This window comes from Argentina silus, assembly GCF_951799395.1.
Source record: "Argentina silus genome assembly, chromosome: 1".
Taxonomy (NCBI): Eukaryota; Metazoa; Chordata; class Actinopteri; order Argentiniformes; family Argentinidae; genus Argentina; species Argentina silus.
The window spans coordinates 14,158,967-14,181,859 of NC_139655.1; the positions used below are offsets into that span (position 1 = coordinate 14,158,967).

Sequence of the window (22,893 nt, forward strand, 5' to 3'; positions counted from 1 at the left end):
CTCTCTGCGTCTCAGACAGCTTTGTGGTCGCGGTCTCTATCACGTGACATGGCAGACATTGGAGGTAGAGAGGAAGGGAGGGAGGAAAGGAGGGAGTAAGGGCGGAATGAAGGAAGAGAGGAAGCTCCAGACATCAAAATCAAGGTCACCCACTGATTTCATACCACAGACCCCCCCCTACACCCACCTTTTTGAAAGAATGCAAAACAATAAAATTGTTTATATGGGAGAGAGAGGAACATGTCCGCTTTCCCCTCTCTTTTTATCTTTAACTATAACCCCTCTTTCTCTTTCCCCTCTCTTTTTATCTTTAACTATAACCCCTCTCTTTCTCTTTCTCTCTCTCTTTTTATCTTTAACTATAACCCCTCTCTTTCTCTTTCTCTCTCTCTCTCTCTCCGTCTAGCTCTCTCTTAACCTCCATAACTCTGTCCCATCTTTATTCCGTCTTTCTCCACTTTGTTGCTCTCTCTTTTCTCTCTTGTCTCTCTCTCTCTTTTCTCTCTTGTCTCTCTCTCTCTTTTCTCTCTTGTCTCTCTCTCTCTTTCTCTCTCTTCATCTCATCTCCGTCTTCTTCATTCTCTCAGCTTCCTGTCTTTCCTCAAGCATGTAAATGGTGCTGCCGAATCCAGGGGGACGAAGGAAGAGGGGGATGATGTGTTCTAAGAAATTAGGTCATGAAAACAGAGAGGACAGATAGGAAATAGCTGCGTGTGTGTGTAGGTGGGTTGTCAGGTAGCCCACCATAATAAACTGAGAAAGGACCAAAGCATTGACTGCACTCTCCTGGAACTTCACTAGATCTGACTTGTATGAGGAAAACATATTTGATTATCACTCATTTTGGGAGTGCTGAACAAGAAAAACAGTAGCAAATAATAAAATAAAAACAAACATATTTGATTTCACTCTTACTGTGAAAGAAATAGTCTTGTACTGCACTGCCTCAAAATCATATAACTCCCTAAATCACCCTTCAAAGTGATAGCGACGCAGGAGGAATGTACCAACGTGTGTCTTCATTGATCTTACAGGACATCTGGTGTTGGCACGGATCGTACCACCTTGTAGTCAGAGAAAACAGTGTGTTCAGGTGAGGGCATGCCTGAACAGACCTGCCAGTGTGCTTCTGAGGGGAAACACAGGAACCCTGCAGAGCCCTGCTCTCTCCACTCTCCTCTATGTACTGGCACCATACCATGTTAATACACAACCACACCGGACTCTATCTAGCAACAACTACAAATGTTTAACAAAACACGCACAACCGAGTTTGGTGTTCATAAACCGCCAACAAACCAGTTGAAACTGACTCATAACAGATTTGAATCAGAACTGGATCAAGAGGTGTGTAAATGTTTCACCAATGCAGTTGTGACCAGTCCGGTCTCACTCACAAAGACATAACATGACATGAACATTGAACACACATGTGTTCAGTCACACAGTATGTGTGCAGCTTAGTTTGGAATCATGGCCTGTACGGTAGGTGATGCGAGACTGAGACAGAGACACCCCTATGGACCTCCACGTTCACCAGGGTGGCTCACCATCACACCACCACCACCATGCCCAGGGAAGGACTGGCTCTGGGGCTGGAGATGAGGCTGGGTAGGGCGATGGGTGATAACACCATCCTTGTCTGTCTGTCTGTCTGTCTGTCTGTCTGTCTGTCTGTCTGTCTTTCTCTCTCTCTCTCTCTCGCATGTACGCACGCACACACACACACAAACACACACACACACACACACACACACACACACACACACACACAAACACACACACACACACACACACACACACACACACAAACACACACACACACACACACACACACACACACACACACACACACACACACCCACCAGGGTGCACCAGGAACACTATCCCGAGCCCCTAACCTTAACCTCACTCCTAACTCTATGCCTAATTATAATCCTAAATTAAGACAAAGTAGCTAATTAATTCAGAAATCTCAACATTTTCACTTTGCAGCATGGCTATATGAGTACGGAGAGGAGACATGCTAAAGATCAAAAACCCTGGTCAAAGGTTAAGGTCTTAAAGCGGTCCTATTAAAGCTACTCTAATCTAGAATAATCAAATATAATCCATAAAGGGTCTAGCCGTAATCCCAGAGGGTCTTTAAGGCGGGTCAGGGGATCCACAGATGATCTGGTTTTAAGGCTTCAGATTAGGGCTGGTGGTCTGGGGATGGCGTGAGAGTGGAAATAAAAGGGTAGAATTCTCTGCAGATGTTACTAGAGTGGTGGTGTGAGAGAGAACAGCTCAGGGTCCCTCCAAATGACATCTTAGATGAGAGTGAGTGAATGTCGAATGGCTGTTTGAAGTATGCATGTTTGATTGAAGTATGCATGTTCGATTGAAGTATGCATGTTTGACTGAAGTATGCATGTTCGATTGAAGTATGCATGTTTGATTGAAGTATGCATGTTCGATTGAAGTATGCATGTTTGATTGAAGTATGCATGTTTGATTGAAGTATGCATGTTCGATTGAAATATGCATGAAGTATGCATGTTCGATTGAAGTATGCATGTTCGATTGAAGTATGCATGTTTGATTGAAGTATGCATGTTTGTCTTTTCAGTGGAAGCAAAATGAAAAGGGTCACCTCAGCATTTGGATTGTGTTTGGACTCTGTCTGTCCCAACATTCCACAGAGAGACACGAGGTAGAGAGAGAGAGAGGGGGGGGGGGGGGGGCAACTCTAAAGCCTTAGATCATACAGAGATGGACCGGAGTAAATAAGGAACTCACTAACAACCACTCTCTGTTGACTCTCCTCTTGAGACTGGGGGGGAGGGAGGAGGGAGAGGGAATTAGGGAAAGGGGGCAGACGGGACAGGGGGAAAGTAGAAAATGGGAGCGGGTAGGGGTATGTGTGTGTGTGTATGACAGAGAGAGAGGATAAGGGAATAGGGTAATTCGTTATGTAAACACTAGGGTTTGTTAAGGACTATTCACTCCACCTGTTAATCCTAATGGCATTTGCACCCCATTCACACTCCAGTGTCGGTTCCTCATTGGACGTCTGCTGCACACACACGCACACATGCATGCCCGCTTTGTGTGTGTGTATGTGTGTGTGTGTGTGGGGGGGGGGGGGCTGTTTTGAAAGCTGTTACCTGTGCCACTGCCCGTGAAAGAGGCACAAGGCCCCCTCCTCCCAGCAGGTGAGATAAAGCAGGTGAGATAAAGCAGGTGAGATAAAGCAGGTGAGATAAAGAAGGAATTTGCGTGACTTTCAGGAGAGAGGGATGAAGGGAGGAAGGAGAGAGGGATGAAGGGAGGAAGGAGAGAGGAAGAACAGAGAGAGAAGGAGAAGGAGAGGAAGAGAGAGAGAGAGAGAGAGAGAGAAAGAGAGAGAAAGAGAGAGGCTGGTCAGGAGGGAAGTCCTGCAGTCCTGACCCCCCACCCCCTCATCCCCCACCCGTCCCCACCTCCTGCCGCACCCTTCCCTGGGCCAGCCAGCCCTCCAGTCTAGGGATATCTCCACTGTGAAGGGATGTTATGGCTACACACAGAGATGCTAGCGATGACAGAGAGGAGGGCCTCTCACAGCAGGCTACGCTACACTACCTCCACCTGGGACACGGGTCACCTGACGGGTGGAGGGGTCACTGTGTGTGTGTGTGTGTGTGTGTGTGTGTGTGCGCGCATGTGTGTGCATTTGTGTGTGTGTGTGTGTGTGTGTGTGTGTGTGTGTGTGTGTGTGTGCATATGTGCACGTCTGTGTGTGTACGCGACAGGTATGTCTGTGTGTCTAACCCCTTCCCAATTCACACCCCTCTACTCTTTGAAGGGGGGATGCAGGTTCATTCAGGTATGGCAGATTCAAAGGAGAGTACATGGTGTACATTACAGGTGAACTCTCTCAACTAGCCAACAGGAGATGCATATCAACCAATGCACACAGACACATATAGCAACAAAGGGGTTTCAAATGACCTAACCCAGGCTTTATGGAATGGTTCTGTTATTACTAGTAGAGAATGATTTAAAAACTGAGAAATAAGTGGCAAAACCTTGCATTGAGGAGATAGAGAGAGAGAATATGTGTGTGTGTGTGTGTGTGTGTGTGTGTGTGTGTGTGTGTGTGTGTGTGTGTGTGTATGTGAAGAAGGAGGAGCAAAGACTAATCCAATTGTCAGAATTCCAAAGGAGATTGAGTCACTGCACTGGGTTGGAATTCCAGGTTAGCAAGCACACACAATCACCACTAGAGGGCCTCAGGGAGGGCTTGGAAATGACAAGTGGGAATTCCACCATGAGGGAATAACTTTGGTGGTTTGGTCATTCCCAAAACAAAATAAGATGTGTGTTAATACTAGTTGTGATCACCCTCATCATTCCTTTAAGAATGGGCAGTGTCTCACTGTATAAATGCAATACTTTGTGGCGTTTGAAAGGCAACAGGGTTCCTACAGCCTACATGCTCCAACATGGACCGCCCTTAATCATACATCTGACACTAGACACAACATATATCTATTCAGGATCAAATCAACAGCCTTGTAAAGAGTTAGATATACATTGCCGCCGCCGTATTCATATGAGTTAGCATTGTTTTGTTAGTGTTTGTTCTACATTAAAACCAATTATTTTGGATCATAAATGACAAAAGTGGGCATCTTTGAGCCACTGTGCCAGGGCAGGGAAGAGGTCATCTCTGTACCATAAGGCAGGGCTGGGGTAGGGTAATCCATGTGCCCAAGATCCAGAATAGAGAAAAGGGGAGGGAGAGAGAGAGAGAGAGAGAGAGAGAGAGAGAGAGAGAGAGATACTTCTGTGGATATTAAAATACCTTGGCTGAACTCTGTGATTGAGACTAATTATCAATTATCAGTCCCTTGTTAGAGAGAGAGATAGAGAGAGAGAGAGAGAGAGAGAGAGAGAGAGAAGAAAGAGAAAAGAAAGAGCAACGAAAAAGAGAATGCACAGCCATGTTTATCAATGAATGATCCTTCTCTCCGATCAGCCGTATAAAACACTGCTAATTTCTCAGAGCAGAGCTAACTCAATCACTCAGTGGCCCCACATTCTGCTTAGAGAGCTCAAGTGGTCCATGCATCCCCCACTGACAACACATGCTTGCTGCCAACTCATTTACATAAGTGGCATAGCTGTAACAGTGAAAGAGCCACAGGGAGGAGCAGCCTGGATAGAAGTCACATTCTCTCTTGATTTGCAGTAAGTCAATGGATATGGGGTCCAGTAGTAGTATTCTCACAAAAGATCAACATGATCTCTCTTCCCTCCCCATCCTCCTTTCCATATCTCCTTCCTCGTTAATGTTCTCTCTCTGTCCATCCTAATTCCTCACTGCTCTTTTCTTTCTCTTTTCTTCCTTGGACTCTCCTCTCTCTTCCTCCCTTTCCACTCCCTCTCTCCTCCCCCCTTTCTCACCTCCCTCTATAGGCTTCAAAAGGGGGCGGATCCCTTCGCTGCATAAAATGCATTCCTGAAGGACAGTGGAATCCTCTGGGGACCAATCAAAAGAGGGGAGAGTCCATCATTCCTTCCACCTCGGTTAAGAACCCCTTGACGACAATGACACACGGGGAAGTGTAGGCTGGGCTTAACTATGCATCCATACCTCACATCCACTCAGGCTCAAGCACAGATCTAGGATCAGATTAAAGCAACCCCCCAGTCCTACCCTTGACCATTATGGGGATGAAGTAATAACTGATCCAGTATCAGTAGTTACTGGTTAAGGGCACCTTCTATCTACTTGGTGTTGTATAGCCTGTGTCCACTGTGCTCTAGTGGACCAGCTGTCTCTGACGATGTGCCTGTGACATCTGGCCACACCTGGATATGTCTCATCTGTGTAGTTTGCTCACTCTGTAGCAAGAGTGCCTCTACTGTTGTCAGAACACCGACAGCCTGTAAAGGCAGTAAGACATGGAGGCAGTGAGCGGTGAAATGAACCTGGTCAGTTGATAAATGTCCTTTTGAGGGATGACACTAGGAAGTCTCGTTAAGAGGTCTCTGATTCAGAGAATAAACCCTGTGTGATTACAGCTGCATGCCTCAGAAATGTAAACTGGTACAGACTATCCTCTTGTGCAATCTGTGTGGAGATAGCGGGATAGGGAGAGGGATAGGGAGAGGGAGAGGAGTGTCTAGAGATGTTGGTTGATATATTCCTCCCTAAGAGTATCTTTCTGAGAAATACTGGGCTTTTCTATATTTATTGCAGGACTTTGACATAATTCTGACCTGTTAGGAATAAGCATTTTGATCAATTACAACATTAACAGAAAGCATGGTTCTGCTGATGTGCATCATCCTTCAGAAAATGTACAATTATAACTAAGGCCTCTATCCAGGACAATTATAGCCTGTATCAATTAAACAATTCTAATATTAATTACAAATTATTATCATTAGAAATTAGTAAGTAGGATAATCAACTATATAAAGTGACACATCATTTGCACCTGTTGAAGACTAAATTAATTGAGAAATTGAGAATGAATAGTGTTATTGGTCAAGTGGAAAGTCTTCGCATGATAAACCATAACATTATAATTTGTCATGATTAACTTTTAATTTAAATGAAAACCGTCTGATGACGGTGCAGAGCAAACGTGTGGATGTGTTCTCACCAATGCACAGGTTAAATGCATTGCTACGTTTAAAAGGTTTTGGGGTGAAACATTTCCATCTTGTAACCTTTGGACATGAACAAATGACTGTGTGATGCGCCTCAGAATTCAGTGACGGCGAATAACACTGACTGACTCTGACTTGAACCCTGAACATCCTTCCCCTTAGTTTGCAATTTAATGAAGAAAGTTCCCTTTAAATGTCACAGAACTTACAAATCACAGAAGGAGTTGATCCTTTGTACATTGTAACATTGTCCCATCAATGGGATAGCTACTTTACTAAATTTCGTGCAGAAATATGTTCCATTGACAATAATGGCAAAAAAACTAGAAAAGGGACGGTTGGCATGTTTCTACAGGTCGTCCCGTGCAGAACAGCGCTTTGAAAAAATGTGATGCGCGCAACAGGGTAGACCGGCGATCCCCGCAGTCTTTCAGAACTATGAACAACTACAAAGCCTATGCGGACAAATGGCATATAATTGCTTGTTCCTAAATGTGCAATAACACTTTGATAATGCATGTAACATTATTGTGTATTATGTAATAATATATTCGATGCAATAAAACGTCACCTTTTGGAAACAGAACATGATACTTATTCTTAGACCGGGAGAAAAGCTACACTTGTTATAAAGTAACCTCTCTATTTATAAACTTTCGCCGACAAGACGCGGGTGAGTTTGGAGCGCTGAAGAGACAATCGGAAATATGAAATGTTACATTGGAATACATTTAAGGAGAAAATGCACCTAGTAATGCATAAATGTAGTACTTACCGCTGATTCTGACTCCTGGACCGCGATACATAGGGTTATGAACAGCAAACCCACGGCGAGGTTTCGCATACTCTTCAAGTTTTTATTCATTTTTTAAATGAATCCGCCCTCTTAATACTGACAATATCTACACAAAACACATGTGAGATGTGTCATATTAGTCTGCAAACTTTTCTATAGAACAGAATTGTTTTCAAAAAGTAATAGACGGATTCTTCTTAAGACTCCAAGCTGTCCGGTAGTGGGACCGTTCCCTTCTGCAACCCTGACTAACTTTTCTCTATCGACTTGCGAACCTGCTAGCCGGATCTACTTTGGATCTACTTTGGATCAATGCGCTGACACTTGCCTCAACAGGTCTACTTTTCAGTAACAAAGAACCTCTTAAAAAACAAAAAGCCACCGTTTTATGCAACTAATACACTTATACCATTTGGAGTAGATAGTTCGGAGTAGGTAGTTTCGGAGGCAAATGTGTTTTCTGAAAACACAAATTGGAGTAAACTGCTGAAGCGCAGGCGGATTGATACGTTTTTTCAATGCCTCAGGTTACAAGAAAAGGTTTGACATTAAACCTTGATTTGACATTTCTCAGTCCCAACATGTTGCATTCCTAACGTATTATACAGATCGACTATTTGACAAGTGTTTGAGGTGTTATTAGGCGATGGTTGACATTTTAGAGAATTGCAAACCCCTAGGCTACCTTTTTTTATATGATCAATGATCATTGCTACAACATGTTGCTTTGTGTATTGGTGGGGTTTGAATGTGAAATGTAAACATTCTATGAATGTTTTAAAAATGAAACTGTATATGAAAACATAAGAAAACATGTTATAACTAGAAAAAGGAAGTTCCTGAAGAAACTTTGTGGGCTTGCTAAATGTCTAATTATGGCAGTGGATAAAGTTTAAAGTTGTATTGGACTGTCAAGCTTAAAAGATGAAAGAGGAGTAGTGTTTGTAAATGTATGCAACTTAAAAAGGCTTAAAGTTTAAAAAGTCTAAGTATGAAAAATCTGTATAGAAGTTATTTAAGTGGTGTTAAAGTTGAATTGAGGTGTCAATAGTTTCCTATTGAAACCCATGTTAATTTATGTGACTTAAAAAGGCTTAAAGTTTAAAAAGTCTAAATAGTATCACAAGTCTGAATGAAAGTTCATTAAGTGGATTCAGTCTACACCTTTTAAAGTTGAATTTAGGTGTCAAGCTTAAAAGATGAAAGAGGACATGCATTTCAAAATGGAAGTGTTGAGTACAGCTAAAAAAGTATAAATGATATGAAAAATATTTTTTCAAGCAATTCAAGGTACACAAAAGATGGTTTGGACGATAGATAGATTAGCTGGGTAGTTCAAAGAAAGTGAAATACATCTTTCTATCATAATTGGCGTCATGATGTAATATTTGGGTAATATTAAATAAGAGTGTACCAGCCAGTGATAACTGACAAATCCACTATTGGCAGTTGAAGTTCATTTTGTATACTTTTTGACTCGTCATCTGTCAAACAGCAGAGAGATGCACCGTCACTAGCTACCTAAACCAACTAATAGTAAGGGTTTGCAGCAAACATGAGGTGAAGTTTCTTAGTGTCTGTAACTAGCTATCTATCTACCAGCATGGCATGGATAGAAACATGCCAGCTAGCTGAGTGGTCTCTCAATTACTAGCTGAGATTTGGCTGGTTGGGAACGTATGAATTTCCCGACAGAACTTCAATTTCATGGCCTTTTTCATGGCCTTTTTCATGTCCTTTTTCATTGACTTTCATTAACATGTGTAAAGAAGCCAATGGCACTTTTTGCCACGCAGCTGACAAATCGAAAGTTTGCTATTGTGACGCTTAATGATAACAACCTATTCATGAGTTCTGTGTTCCATGGCAGATGCAACAACAATGGAGCTAACAGAATGCTGGCCTAAATCAACATTCCACCATGTTAACAAGTGAGAGTTTTTGGAGTTACAAGATGCTTAATAGTTTAAAACATTTAATAGGTATCAGAAAACTTTTATCAGGGTTGGTTATTTTGAGTTTTTGACACATTTTACAGTTGGATTGGTGTGAATAGCTTAAAAGATGTAAGAGCAGTTTAAATTATTATTATTATTTTTTTTTAAATGTCATCTTTTGGTTTGCATAGACCTCCATTTTAAAATGTGCACTTTCAAGTTTCTAGTTTAAAAAGTTGAATGAGTTTCAAAAAGTGTTGGATTAGAGTTGGATTAGAGTGAAAAGTTTAAAAGAACAAATGTTGGACTTGCTGAAGCAAGCCCACTAACACAGCTATAACAGACATGCAACTATGCACAGAAGTATTTTCAACATCCACTAACCTGAATTCATATGTGGATCGAAAATAATTATTTAATCATCCATAAACTAAATAAGATGAAACTGTGATTATTGTGTCACTTCAACAAAGCAGTAATAGTGCGACAGAGTGTAATAACTGGTGCGCTAAAGTGCAGCAAGTGCCATAGGTAGGCTAGGGAATATGATTGACAGATCGAAGCCCCACCCCTTCTTCCCCTCTCAGGCACAGCGAAGTAGTTGCGGTGCGTGAAACAAGTCGGACAGGGGTAGAGCGTTTTCACAACTGAACTTTGGTGAGTTAAACTTTCTCATTCTATGTAGCGCAAACCACGAAATTATATTATAATCTCAACTAGTTGTAACGAAAATAGCTATTTGGTACTTTATTAGTTTTCCTGTGAAATTGCCCTTCTTTATCTCTCTCTATCTTTCGTCTTGCTTCTCGTCTTTACCGAAGTAGATGAGCCGCTTTTTGGATTCTTCAATGAGAACGTTTGAAGTCACTTGCAGCGGCTTGGAGTGAAGACGGGAGAGCGCCATCGATTAACTACCTGCGTTTCCCGACAAATCGCATCAAAATGAAATTCTGGTGAGTTTATTTTCTCTCAAAATTATTTTACTTCGAAGGCTAGTTTGACATTGACTGATACAAACTTACAATCGTTCTACAACTAATTTGCGGAACATTTCATTATAGTAAAGTTTATTCGAATAGCTTCCCGAAGAGGTATTTCTTTATTTCGTTTACAGGATTTGTGTATTTGCTGTCGCCCTGGCAGTTGAATCGACACACGGGGTGAGTGCGATATGTTTACTAATACATTGAAGTCGCTCTCGGGAATGTCTGCATATCATGTTGAAGCGCATTATGACACTCAGGCCCGCAGCCTTTAAGTTGCAATGTTCAATGTTGCATTGCAACTTCTAGGATTTATTTTTCGGCAACACTGTTGCAATTGCAAACATTGTAGGCTACAGCACAGACGTGCACCGCTCTGTATGCTCTAAGCGGAGAGCCCTCACAAAACTTCAAGCTTATCTCTCAGCTATATACACATTTTCTCCTTGGATGCAATGGTATGTGATACACCACGCTTTATTTTATATATGGATATTGAAAATGAATATGCATTGTTGAATGGGCTACATGTTTTTAAATGTGTTTATAACTGCAAAATAATGCCCAAACACGGTATGTACTATGACAGAGCACACACACGCACGCAGTGCGCTCTCCGCATAGAAACAAAACTCGTTTGGGTAATGCCTGTGTTTGCTTTGAGCGCTGATTCAGAAAAACCCACGAGTCGAATTGCTGACCGACTTTAACTTGAATGCAAAATTCTGAATGCATTTTGTTCTCCTCTATCGCACAGTGACAGTAATCCTTGATGACATTTTGTGAGATTTATATAATAAATCATTTTAATAAATGTGTTTTTTATAATCTTAATTTCAAAAGTTGAAATCCTTTCTACATGTCTTTAGTTTCAAATAATTCTGTTTATTACATACTTTCTGTATGGTCTGAATGGACATAATTTGATGCTCCATATTTGAGTGGGCCCGCTCAGAATTGTAAGCAATTAAAAACCCAGCCCCCTTATGAATATTTAAATGCATATTTTGGCAACACGTGCCTACAGCCCCACCTGAGAATGCCCCGTTCACTGTAGTAGTCTGAATGCAGTTGTTATACTGATGCACGTGTTCATAATGCATATATAGTTAACATTTTATGGGTCAGATTTCAGCTTGAACTAAAAGTTTTTTTTTTATGATTTAGTTATTTACTTGTAATGCATATGTAGCTACACATATACACACTCCAAATGTATATAGAAAATTATCTTTTGATATCTCAAATAATGGAGCCAATTGACATCTGTCCATCAGACTGAAGACCATCTTAGCCATCTGAGCTAAAGCCAAACTACTTTAATCTTTTGGCCTCATGCAAGGTTATCGTGTGATCTTATTTTGCGAACCAACTCTGCTACACCTTGCATGTATCAATCTTATCAGTGTCAACCTTGATGTCAAGTTATTAGACAGGCGATATGTTTTATTTATTTACCTTTGTTTTTACCCTAAAAGCATGACTTGCACCCAAACCTACAGTGCATCTACACTCAAGTCCCTTCACCACATGCCATGATATGGCCTTAATAGGAGCTGAAGGTATTCAAAACAAGGAAACGACTTTATTGACTCAAACAGAGGTTAGGTCAGCAGTAAATGGAGTTAGCCTTCTATTGCGCCTCAAGCTGACGTCATAAAACGTTGTTGCACGCTGCACACAGAGATCATATCTCTCCGGCACATGGCCGGTCTTGCTGCAAGGGTTAACAACTGGGCCATTCCTCTTTACTCACTGTGCCATTGGCCTGATTCACTCAGTCACCCTCTTCTATCTTCACTCAGAATTAATACATTGAATGAAGTGTTGTTTTAAATAACTTTAAATAAATAAATTTAATTTTTATGAATAAGTGTTTATTATTATTCCAAACATGGCTTGGGTCTCAAGTGGACAAGGATTGAAATATTTTTTACTAAATTCAGAATTTTTGATTGTTAAATCAGTATACAAGCAGAGAATATTTAATTTCCTATTCTGTTGTGTAACCCATCAAGTTATCTGAGTTAGCTTTTCTTATCAGATGACAGACTTTAATGAGAGTATAAGTGATAAGTGAATCCATCCATCCCTCCCCCTACTTCCTAGTTTGCAGTGTATGCGTGTGTGTGTGTGTGTGTGTGTGTGTGTGTGTGTGTGTGTCAGGGATGGGTGTTGGGGGGGTTAGGACCTGGCCTGAGTGAGTGACAGATGAGTTCATTGGGTGGTCCTCGGAGCAGTGGGCCGGCGTCTCTATGACGACTGCGTTGTGGGTTATTGTGGTCTGGCAGTGGTCCAGATCTAGTATGTCTGTGTGGCTGTGTGTGTGTGGGGGGGGGTGGTTGTGGTTAATGTGACCAGCCAGTGATAACAGCTCACAGTTGGGGTGTGTGTGTGTGTGTGTGTGTGTGTGTGTGTATTGAGGTTTCTGTGGTTAACATGACTAGTCAGAGATAGTAGGCCAATCTGAACCCAATCTAAGTGAGAAGTGGTGAAGCGTGGTGTGAGGTTTTCCCCTCTCTCTTCCTCTCTTCTCCTCTCTTCTCTTCTCTTCTCTTCTCTTCTTTTCTCTTCTCTTCTCTTCTCTTCTCTTCTCTTCTCTTCTTCTCTCTTCTTCTGTCTTCTTATCCTTTCTTCGCCTAGTGTTTCACTCTCTACTACTGCACACTGATAACACTGGTCTTGATCACACTCCAGTGTTAGGAGATAGTAACCACACACATACACACACACATTTGTTAATGGAGAGAGACAGAGAGAGAAAGAAAGAAAGAGAGAGAGTAGAGAAAGAGTAAGAAGAAAATGATAAATGAGTAGAATGCTGAAGTCTGAACCAGTCATAACTGTGTTGTTGTTATTCATCAGTTGATACCTCATTCACTTCCAAGTTTCTAGAAGCCAAAAAGTAGATTGTGTATTATTGTGTGTGTGTAGGGAGGCAAACACACACTCAGATAGAGAACCAAGAATACACGCCTGGCTGTTATCTGAAAACCTCCTCACACTCTCTCAAAGATGGATGTGTGTGTGTGTGTGTGTGTGTGTGAATGTGTGTGTGTGTGTGTGTGTGTGTGTGTGTGTGTGTGTGTGTGTGTGTGTGTGTGTGAATGTGTGTGTGTGTGTGTGTGTGTGTGTGTGTGTGTGTGTGTGTGTGTGTGTGTGTGCCGCTGTGGGATCCAGCTCTCCACTTTCAGTCCAATCTTTTACACTTCTGTCCTTTATCTCATCCCTCCATCCTCCCACCTCTCCCTCCTTCCCTCTTTCTCTGGGTGGAATTCCTGCGCTACTTGGCAGAACTTGTCGAGATCTCTTCCTCCCTGCAGGTGTCACCTTTTAGAACATTCCTCCACTAAGTGAGGCAACTGATCACTGTTTGATTTGTGGTTCTCCCCTCCCTCCTTCACCTGCCCTACCCTTCACTCTCTTCTCTCTCCTTGGGAGGATTTGCATGGCTTGGATAGGAGGAATGCAATAGAAGGTCATCACTCCATCTCCCCCTCCCCACTCCTCCCTAACTCCTTATCTTGTGTGTGTGTGTGTGTGTGTGTGTGTGTGTGTGTGTGTGTGTGTGTGTGTGTGTGTGTGTGTGTGTGTGTGGTGTGTGTGTTTGATCCCACTAAGTCATGTTACTCTCTCTCAATAAGTGGGACTTGACTTTGGTCATCAGACAGATGTTTTTATTCTCTCCCTCTCTCCCTCTCCTGATGTTTTAATCTTTAATAACAAATGATCTTTTTTCTGTTTTTGTGTGGGTGGTTTCTAGACAGGTCTGCGGCCCTCTCTTTCACCCTCTCCTTATTTCACTCTCTTTCTCTCTCTCTACTCTCCTCTCTCTCCTCTCTCTCCTCTCTCTCCTCTCTCTCCTCTCTCTCCTCTCTCTCTGCTCCTGTACCTCTCATATCACCCCCATAGGAGTCTTAAATCACTACCCCTTCCTCCTGGCTTGTTGCTCTCTCTCTCTCTCTCTCTCTCTCTCTCTCTCTGTTTCTCTCTCTCTTTCTCTCTCTCTTCTCCTCCTTCTCCCTTTCATCCCCAGTGAGTCTCCTCTAGTTTCCTTGCTTGTTGTATACATGTAGTCTCTGACAATGAATGCATCAGGAAACCTTTAAACTAAACATAGCCCTCTAAATACACAGTTCAACGACCTACAGAGTCCCTCTCCCAGCTGGTAGTACAGACTACTGTACCTGAAGTCAGATGAAAGATGTCTTCAGATAGCGAATCTAGGGGGAATGCCCAGACAAGGCTACTCTATTAACAGCCAGACTGGATATATAAGAAGAGAGAGTAATAAGATCATCATGGCTTGTGGAAATAGCCAAGTGGGTTTAGATGCTTCACTTCAGGGAAGGCAAGTTCTCTTTTTTGCAACATGCTCTTCTGATGAGATAGCCCTACCTGAGACATTTCAGTTATTGCCCTCGGACGTTGAGGATGTCACCTAGGTCTAATGGTAGATGCTTGGGTCTTCCATACAGGAAACCCTGGTTCGAACCTGGCCTGTCACACCCAGCTGTGGTTGGAGAGGCCTTCATCTGTCCTCCGCATATAGAAGGATATTAAAGAGACAGTGAGGGAGTGTGAATGACATGATACGTCAAGACATCCCTCCCGCCAGAGACTGGAGCTTTAGGAATGTGTTGCAATTTCCTATCTGTTGCAGTGTAAACAAGAGTAAATAAAGAACACATCCAAGCCCCGTATAGATAGATAGATAGATGGATAGATAGATAGATAGATAGATAGATAGATAGATAGATAGATGGATAGATGGATAGATAGATAGATAGATAGATAGATAGATGGATAGATGGATAGATAGATAGATAGATAGATAGATGGATAGATAGATAGATAGATAGATAGATAGATAGATAGATAGATAGATGGATAGATGGATAGATAGATAGATAGATAGATAGATAGATAGATAGATAGATAGATATAGTGCTGCTTCAAAGTATGTGAACCTTACAGGGATGGTCATTATTTTTGTATAGATTTACAAAAATATATTAAAATTAACTTATAAAATCTTTATCTAAACCCCAATTCATAATAAAGACATTCCAAATAAAGGACACAAACAAACAAATATGATATATTTTCATTGTTTATTTAACGAAAGTGGTTTATTTAACAAAACATCAGATTTCATGTGTGCAAAAATATGTGAACCTCTTCAGTCAATAGCTTATGGCACCTCCATTAGCAGCGATAACTTGGAGTAAACGTCTCGTATAGCCACTAATCAGTCTCTGACATCTGTTTTGAAGGATTTTTGCTCACTCCTCCTTACAGAACTCAGCCAATTGAGTGAGGTTTGAGGGGTGTCTGGCATGAACTGCCCGCTTCAGGTCCTGCCACAGCATCTCGAGTGGATTTAGGTCAGAACTTGGCCAATCCAAATCAGAAATCTTCTTTCTCCTGAGCCATTCTTTAGTAGATTTGCTTGAATGCTTTGGGTCGTTGTCTTGTTGGAAGACCCATTTTCAGTCCAGCTTTAGCTCCTTGACTGATGGTCGTAAATGATGATCTCCTGGTATAACTCTGAATTCATGATTCCCTTAATGATGAGTCGTCCAGGTCCAGAGGAGGAGAAGCAGCTCCAGATCTTGACATTCCCACCACCATGCTTGACTGTAGGGATAAGGTTCTTTTGGTGTTTGGCAGTGTTGGCAGTTGTTCACCAAACATAGTTGTTTTGATTGTGACCAAAAAGGTCAGTTTTGGACTCATCTGTCCAGAGAACGGACTTCTGATGTCCTCTGAGATCTCCTTTCCTCTCGGCATGGTGTGTTTTCCATTCACCTGTATGGGGAACACAAAACTGACCAGGTTTCTTATCTCTATTTATCAGAGTCCCGCCCAAACTCTTTCCTAAAGATCTCTCCTTTGATTGATTCATTTGGTACCCAATTATTTACCCACCTGATTCTACTTACCTGCTTGATTTAACCAATGCAACTTGGGGTTCACTTATTTTACCTGCTCTAATTTCTTTATAATTTAGTTTTTCTACTACACGCATGATTTCCTCTAAACCAACATATGGAATTGGTAAATATAAACCTGTTATATCCGATAAAAAAAGACTGGTTCTGATTAAATAAAGATTTCATAGCTGTGTCTGTGAGGTGTTGACAGATGCTACTATCCTTACCTACCCCACCTCTCTCTGGCTTGGGTCCTGGTTTGACTTGGGTCCTGTTAGCACAGGCGATATTTTCCAAGTGTTCAGAATCACTCTCTCTTTCTTTCTTTCTTTCTTTCTTTCTTTCTTTCTTTCTTTCTTTCTTAACTAATCTGCTCTTTCTGTCAGTGGTCCTGGTGAGTGAGTGACAGAGCGTTCGAGGTTTGTTGATCTGGTTCTGATGCTGCTCTAGCTTGTTTGGAGCGGTACTGTAGGAATAGGAATGTGAAAATATGACAGATGTGTCTAACTGCAACTCTGTCAACTGTCTATCAATGTCTTCTGAACGTTGATTTATTTTTTGAGTTTGTGAGTGTGACTCGTCTCAGTTTTCGATGACATCAAAGGATGACATTTATTTCTTTGTTGAACCACGTTGTTACTGTACATGGTACTGTACATTATAAATTACTTAGCATTTTATGCAGTGTCCTTACTAGTTACTACAGTGTTACAACACAGGTAAAAGGCAGGCAAAAAGCAAACATTGTGTAAAGTGTTACTATATTTCCATATACTTCATTAATATATCCCCAACACCTGATCCCATGGAATGTGTGCATAATATATTCTCTCCTTCATATACAAGACTACTCTCAGCAGGAGCTGTGCACTGTTCCTCAGTCCCCTCCGTAGCTAATGTATAAATGGCACCGTGTCCCACATGAAACCCCCCTACGGAACACTGTCAGTTTGTCCCTCTATTGGTTGAGGTAAAGGGGAGGTCAGAGGTCAGCTGAACACAAAGACAGAGGGCTCGCGCGTGATTGGAGGGGCCGTGGCGACGGCTTAACATTCCTTCCTCTCCAGATTTGTTTATGGCACTTTGTCTTCTTTTTTTTTTAAAAGAGAAGGGAAAGAAGGGAAAGAGAAGAGAAGAGAAGAGATGAGAGGAGAGAGGAGGATTCTTGGCCCTGGGCAGATGTTTGAGGAGGTCTTTAGTGCTGTCAGAAAGATGAGGTGGGGTGCCGTGTGGTTACGGTGGAAGTGTTGTCTTAGCTTGTTGGACGTGCCCAGCTTCTCTCTCCTTAATACCATCACCCCTGGAGCTGTTCTCCCTTATTACTAGTCAAGAAGATTAGCGTGTTATATCCCTCCTCTCTCTCTCTCTCCCCCCTTCTCTCCCCCCCCCTCCTTCCCCCCCCCCCCTCCCTCTCTCTCTCTCTTTCTCTCTATCCTGGCTTATCCCTTAATTTTGTTTAACTTGTCCCACTGTCCTCTTTTCTCTCGTTCTGTCTATCCCTTAACCCTTCTGTTTTCTGATCTGATCTCTCTGCACCCTCCCAGTGTTGAGCTTGTCTCTTTTGTTCTGTCCCTCCGTGTTCCAGTGGTTTGTTTGTCTTGGTATTATGGAAGCCTCTGAGTTCCACTTCTAATTCTCTGATAGAACCACAAAACCCCCACCACATCCCTCTGGGTCTGTATTGAAGTCAGACTGACAGATTCCTACCCAGGCTTACTTTGATGCTCTATTCATTATCCCTACAACATAATTACTTTGGCATTAAACAGCATAACACCTTAAGATATTTCATAATAATTACGAAAGCATGCCTGTGCAGGGGAACACATCTTCCCTTGTTTGTTCAAGGAGTGCAATCAGTTTATAACTTCAGGGAGGTGGTCAACCCCTGGAGGGCTAGTATGTAGGTCTATGTGTGCATGTTTTTGTTTCAGTCTAGCACTAACACACCTGATCTAACTAATAATTAACTATAGTCATGGTCAAACAATTGAATCAGGTGTGTTCTTGTGTCAACCACATCAACATACAGTATACACTTTATTCTATGATTCAGTGTTTTCCTACAGCCTGCTATTTTGCATGGTGACCCACCTAAAGCTTATGAAACATGTGGGCAACTCTCCAGGTAAAAGGACACAAAGCCGTGTTTCCAGACACAGCCCAGTCTGAAGCCACAGCCAGGTCTACCACCCACAACTCTCTGACTCCTCATTTAACAGCCAGCTCTTCAGCTGATGCTGGTGTCAATGTTACCATGTAGTTCTGTGTAACCTTCACCCTGTCTGTTCTTGTTGCCTTTTAATTACATCTCCCTCCTTCTTTCCATTCTTCTCTCTTTGTCTCACCCATCCCTTATTCCCTGGCTCCTGCCAGGCAGTTAGTGCAGCCGGGTGGCTAGCTGCATTATCCCTCCATCCCCCATCCCTCCTTCATTCCTCCCTCCATCCCTCCCTCCTTCCCTGAGCTGTCCTTTCCAGTTTTTATGAATTAGATAATACACACTAATACACATTCCTGAACCATGATGCCAGTCTGTGTCTGTCTCTGTGTTTCCTATTTCATAACTTTATTGAGACAAGGCGTAGCTTAAATTGGATAGAGGTGCCAATCATCTCACCTTATGCCGTATTGCCCTAGGCACCACCAATGAAGTTATTATTATGACCAAAGGGTGGATAAATGTTGCACATCATGGAAGAACAGAATCATAGTTTAACTTTATTGTCCACCTGGATAGGAAAATACGCCTTTAAAATCCCCCAAAAGGTAACACAGGTGAATCACACATTGTGAGGTGCTAACTGTCTTTTAAAACATTATTCTTTCCATGCAAATACATCAGATCTGTCATGAGTTTGGTCATAAATCCTTGACTAGTTAATTTGTCTTTCAGCACTGCCCTCTGGGAAAATGCCATGTCAGTCACGTTGAATTTACGACCCCCTGTGCCCTGTTAAAAGGCCTACAGTACTGTAAAGACATCATTGCCCGCCCACATTCTAGTTAAACCCATCCCAAATGTTGCCTTTTTGGACATTCAAACTCTCTGTTTTAATCTAACCTGTATTTAAACTACTCCTGTCCTTACAATGGAGTCCTGGCATGTATAGAGGCTTTTAGGGGATATCAGGAGTAGGTCAGTCCCCTCTGGCACAGCACCATAAAACTGCCTTGGCTTTGCTCCTTTAACTCAGGCTTGGCTAGCTTCCCCAGACCGTCTGACTGAGCTACTTATAAGCTAGCTTAGCGCTACACTGCTCTACTTGGCTGGCCCTGTTAACCTTGCAGGAAATAAATAGTTAGCTAATACCACAAGCCTACTACGGCTCTGTTTTTCTGTATAAACTACTGACATTAGCACCTTAATGGAAACTTCTCACTGGCTGACTGCAAACTAACATAGGCCTGCTAGCTTAGCAGCATAACTAGTTTTATTCTGACTGAAAATATTATAACTATCTTATAGCATACCACCGTGTACAGTGGTGGCTAGCGCAGTGCTGTACACAGTGGTATGTTGGGGGGGCAGCATCGAGGAAGGTGACACCAAGAGGCTGAACAAGCTTATTAGGAAAGCTGGTTCTGCCCTCGGTGTCACCCTAGACACTGTGGAGGAGGTGACCAATAGGAGGATGAGGACCAAACTCCAGGCCATCATGGACAATCCCTCCCATCCCCAACATGACACTGTGGCAGAGCAGAGAAGCTCCTTTAGCAACAGACAACTACAACCACGTTGCACAAAGGAGCACTATAGGAGATCTTTTCTGCCTGCCGCAATAAGACTGTACAACATCTATTTATCTATCTATCTACACTCACTAAACACTTTATTAGGAACACTATACTAATACTGGGTAGGGCCTCCCTTTGCTCTCAAAACAGACCCAATTTTTCGTGGCATTGATTCCACAAGATGTTGGAAACATTCCTCTGAGATTCTGGTCCATGATGACATGATTGCATCACACAATTCCTGCAGCTTTTTCAGGTGCACTTTCAAGCTGTGAATCTCCCGTTCTACCACATCCCAAAGGTGTTCTATTGGATTCAGATCTGGTGACTGGGAAGGTCACTGAAGAACACTGAACTCATTGTCATGTTCATGAAACCAGTTTGAGACGACTTTTCCTTTGTGACATGGTGCATTATCATGCTGGAAGTAGCCATTAGAAGATGGGTAAATTGTGGCCATGAAGGCATGCACATGGTCAGCAACAATACTCAAATAGGTTGTGGCATTCAAGCGATTGGTATTAACGGGCCTAAAGTGTGCCAAGAAAACATTCCCCACACCATTACACCACCTCTACCATGAGAAGGTGTATAGGTGTTCCTAATAAAGTGCACAGTGAGTGTATAGCATCATTGCAAGCCTTCTTAGACCAAAATCAACCTATCTAGCCTATAGCTCTCTGAGCTGTACCCCAATGACTGAGAATAGAAGGCTCCTAGCTAGCTCGAAGCTAGCTCTCTGGCTCTGTTCCTGCTTCTGTCTGACTGTGGCCCAAATGGCTGGTCACTAATGAGGGGGGACAGATGAGAGCATTGTCACCGGCCTGATCAGCAACTGGGGCCGTGTTTGTCAACAGAGAGCAGTTGCCCCACATATTTATTTAGTTGGCTCTCCCAGTCCCTAAAATAGCCCTCGCTAACACACACTGTGTGTGGGCCAGAGAGGACAGGAAGGAGAATAGAGAATGGAGGGAGAAGCTCTCTTTCTCTGTTAAAGAATGATCAACTGTGTGTGTGTGTGTGTGTGTGTGTGTGTGTGTGTGTGTGTGTGTGTGTGTGTGTGTGTGTGTGTGTGTGTGTGAGTGAAAGAGAGAGAGAGAGAGAGAGAGAGAAGAATGAGAGAGAGAATGCCAGTGTGTGTGTGTGTGTGTGAGTTGTTAGCTATTAATATTGTGTGAGTTACTAACCACCAGTAACATCGTTACAGCTAAAGCTACATATAGGACAGACTGTGTCTTACCATTGCCTCAAGGATTGAGTGATATAGTAATTTGCTGCTGTCACATTAGCACTCATCTCATTAGACATTGACAGTAGGAATTATGTCTATGGGGCATCTCAGCCCTGTACATTCTTATGGAGCTCCCTCTAAGGATGACTGTATGTACAGTGCTGAATCCCCCCAGAGCCATGTCCTGCGACAGGGAACAAACAGGGGTCTGCCTGAGTGAGGGCAGGCTTGTAGGTGCAGTACTGTAGACGTGACGGACAGGATTAAAACCCAGGTCTCCAACTTGCCACAATGCCACCTTTGCCCATTAAGCTGAAGCCTCAGGGAGCTATGCCAGTGTTCAGGTCTCCGGCATGGTTGCTTTTTACATCATGCCAAATGTGGTTCCAAACCATGTGTGTTACGTAGAGGGTTGGATAAAATAATTTAAAAAATGTATTCAAACACTGAATACTGAATACATGGCTCAAAATGTATTCAGTATTCACATACTGAATGCTTTTTAGAATACTTTTTCATTTGTACACAGGAGCATTCAAGAAAGCACAGAAAATAATTGGTCAAAGAAGCGTGGACACATTGAAGAAATATTTCTCAACATATTTTAATAGTAACAAATTTAAATCCTCAGGGGCATGGAAGTCATATCACTGGTAAATGGCAAATAACTGGAATTAATGCTTATGCACTGAATACTGCAGAGTAGAAGCAACATTTTGAGATCGATTGAGTTGCAGACTGTGCTGTTTTCTTTTTTTGAAGTATTCTAAAAGTATGCATTTTCTTATTCATGAACACATTTGTATTCTGAATAACCATTTTTAAAATGTATTGTACCAGAATACTGATTTCTTTGTAAGAAAAGACCCTCACAGAAGTTTTAGTCCAAAGTTCACCAGAACACCTGATAGGTATTCTGCAGGATGGAGAGTTGCACCTATCTTCTGGAATGTTAACCGGGAGTGATGCATTCCCATTCTTCTGGCATTCCCAATGGCGTTTGTAATCCTTAACATAGACAGGTCTGGGCCGACACTATGGCCACAGGGGCCGATGGCAGCATTCCATCTTCGCATACCATGTCTTATTTGACACCCTCCTTTGTCTCCCCTGCCCCCGGCCCGTTTTGGTACAGCCACCCACCTGCCTGTCCCTCTCCTCTTCCCCCCTCCCTCCTATGTTATTCCCTTTCTGTGTTTCACTCTCCCCTCTCTCTCTATCTCACCTGCTTCTAATCTTCTCCATCTCTGTCTCCACCCTCTCATGTCCTTTTACACCTTAAATCTTCACCTCCACCTCCACCACTCCTACACTCTCTATGAATTTCTCTCCACCTCCACATTCCTCGCTTCCACTTCACCTTCCTCTTCTTCCCTGTCTCTACCTCTCCTCATCTTCCCCTCCAGCACGGATGCATAGCTCTAAATGACTGCAGTACCCATAAATCCATCCGTTGACTCCCATAGCAAGGTCACTGAAAACAGTCAGGGGGAGTTGGCGTTCAGTGTTCAGCGGTAGCTTGCAGCTTGGTAGGTGGTAGGTGTCATTATTCAAACTGGCATATGACAGCCCATGATGACCTGTTTCAGGAAAGGTCAGGGTTTATTCTGTGGAGTGTTAGAAGGTT

General features: G+C 42.5%; 2 protein-coding genes across 2 annotated transcripts in view; one reads left to right on the plus strand and one right to left on the minus strand.

Moving 5' to 3' along the window:
- col4a5 (collagen, type IV, alpha 5 (Alport syndrome)) overlaps window positions 1–7,663 on the minus strand; it is a 47,144-nt gene extending 39,481 nt beyond the window's left edge. The window contains exon 1 of the mRNA XM_083670744.1: window positions 7,421–7,663. Within this exon, the coding sequence (XP_083526870.1) occupies window positions 7,421–7,510 (90 nt within the window). The 5' untranslated portion in view covers window positions 7,511–7,663. The remainder of the gene's footprint in view (window positions 1–7,420) is intronic.
- Window positions 7,664–9,936: 2,273 nt separating this feature from the next.
- Window positions 9,937–22,893, plus strand: part of col4a6 (collagen, type IV, alpha 6) — a 98,612-nt gene continuing 85,655 nt past the window's right edge. The window contains exons 1-3 of the mRNA XM_083679740.1: window positions 9,937–10,035; window positions 10,203–10,331; window positions 10,493–10,538. Of these exons, the coding sequence (XP_083535866.1) occupies window positions 10,321–10,331; window positions 10,493–10,538 (57 nt within the window). The 5' untranslated portion in view covers window positions 9,937–10,035; window positions 10,203–10,320. The remainder of the gene's footprint in view (window positions 10,036–10,202; window positions 10,332–10,492; window positions 10,539–22,893) is intronic.